The sequence below is a fragment of the Lucilia cuprina genome, chromosome 5 (assembly GCF_022045245.1).
Source record: "Lucilia cuprina isolate Lc7/37 chromosome 5, ASM2204524v1, whole genome shotgun sequence".
NCBI lineage: Eukaryota > Metazoa > Arthropoda > Insecta > Diptera > Calliphoridae > Lucilia > Lucilia cuprina.
The window spans coordinates 33,988,064-33,989,543 of NC_060953.1; the positions used below are offsets into that span (position 1 = coordinate 33,988,064).

Sequence of the window (1,480 nt, forward strand, 5' to 3'; positions counted from 1 at the left end):
TCTAGTTCAGTTCTATTTCAGTTCTAGTTCAGTTCTGGTTTATTTCTAGTTGAGTTCTAGTTCAGTTCTATTATAGTTCTAGTTTAGTTTTGGAATTCTGAAAAAATATTTTCTCAAAAAGAACTCAATCCAAGATTATTTTTAGTAGATTTATGACAAATTCACAACATCTTTAGTGAAAGGGGATTTTTTGTCATTAAATCCACAACTAATAATTTAATATTATTATGACAGTTTATAAAATAAAACAATAATTAAATAAAAAATAAATGTTTTTAAGAAATGTAAATTTTTATTAAAAACAAATTAAACAAACGAAAATGATTATTATTTTAAATAATAGCTATTTATTTATTTATTAGAAAATATCTAAGTTTTACAATATAAAAAGAAATGCTAATTTTTTAATAAAATAAACTGCATAAACAGATAAAAAGGTTTATAAATTATTATTATTATAAATGATAATGTTAAAAAAAGAAATATTTTTTTTGTAAAAAATAATAAAAATACAATACAAAGAAGGGAGAATTAAAGGTTAAAAAAAGAATGCTGTTGTATTTGTAGTTTGGTAGTCACTGCAAAGGCGGTGTTGTAAGGAAGTGCATACATATATATCAAATGATGATCCTTTTGGACATTTACTAATTAAATTTGCACTTGGAGAAATCCAATTCAGGATGTTGTTGTTGGAATCTGTTTAAATGAGAATGTAATTGTTATAATAAAAAATATTATTATATTTTTTAACAAAAGAAAAACGTACTTTTTCAAAATATCCTGTTTCTTTTGATCATCACTGGTGGGTAGTCCCATTTCCTTTTGACGCTGATCATACATCATTTTCTCAACTAAACTTCTGGTTTCACCCTCCAAATCGGAAAGTTTTGAAGGTTCAGGATTGATCTTGCGGGTAGAAATTGGTGGATCAGTCATAACCAAACGATCCCACCAGTTCATTTTATTAATCTATAAAACAAAAAATAATATATATTTTTGTTATTAATACAAAACATAATTAGATTTTCTTCTTTTTCGCCCACAAACCTTTTCCAATGTAATTTGTACAGTTTTACTGTCTTGCAATACCCAAAGACATTCCTCCACCTTAACCTCGGCACACAATTGACCATTGATAATGGGCTCTTGACCTTTAAGGCCCACCTTGAGTGTTCTCTTTTGTATGTCCACCACCAAGTCACGAGCTCTCAAATTGAATGTTACATTAAATGGTATTTTAAGCTGAAAATAAAATAAAAACAGAAATAAACATAAATATAAAACATACGATTTACGATTGTTTTTAACATTGTAGTTTTTGTATTTTGTTAAGCATCAATCTAAATTTAACACAAAAAAATCACAAGATTAAAATAAATAAAAAAACAAGTAGGAAAGTATAGTCGGGCATGGCCGACCATATGATACCCTACACCATGAGTATATTTTTACAATTTTTACTTTTATAAAATTTTTATTT

At 26.1% G+C, this 1,480-nt stretch overlaps 1 protein-coding gene across 1 annotated transcript in view; it reads right to left on the reverse strand.

Moving 5' to 3' along the window:
• Nucleotides 1-432: 432 nt before the first annotated feature.
• Nucleotides 433-1,480, reverse strand: part of LOC111684322 (nuclear migration protein nudC) — a 44,634-nt gene continuing 43,586 nt past the window's right edge. Inside the window, exons 4-6 of the mRNA XM_023446466.2 lie at nt 1,048-1,242; nt 767-969; nt 433-696 (exon numbers count right to left, since the gene is read on the reverse strand). Of these exons, the coding sequence (XP_023302234.2) occupies nt 645-696; nt 767-969; nt 1,048-1,242 (450 nt within the window). The 3' untranslated portion in view covers nt 433-644. The remainder of the gene's footprint in view (nt 697-766; nt 970-1,047; nt 1,243-1,480) is intronic.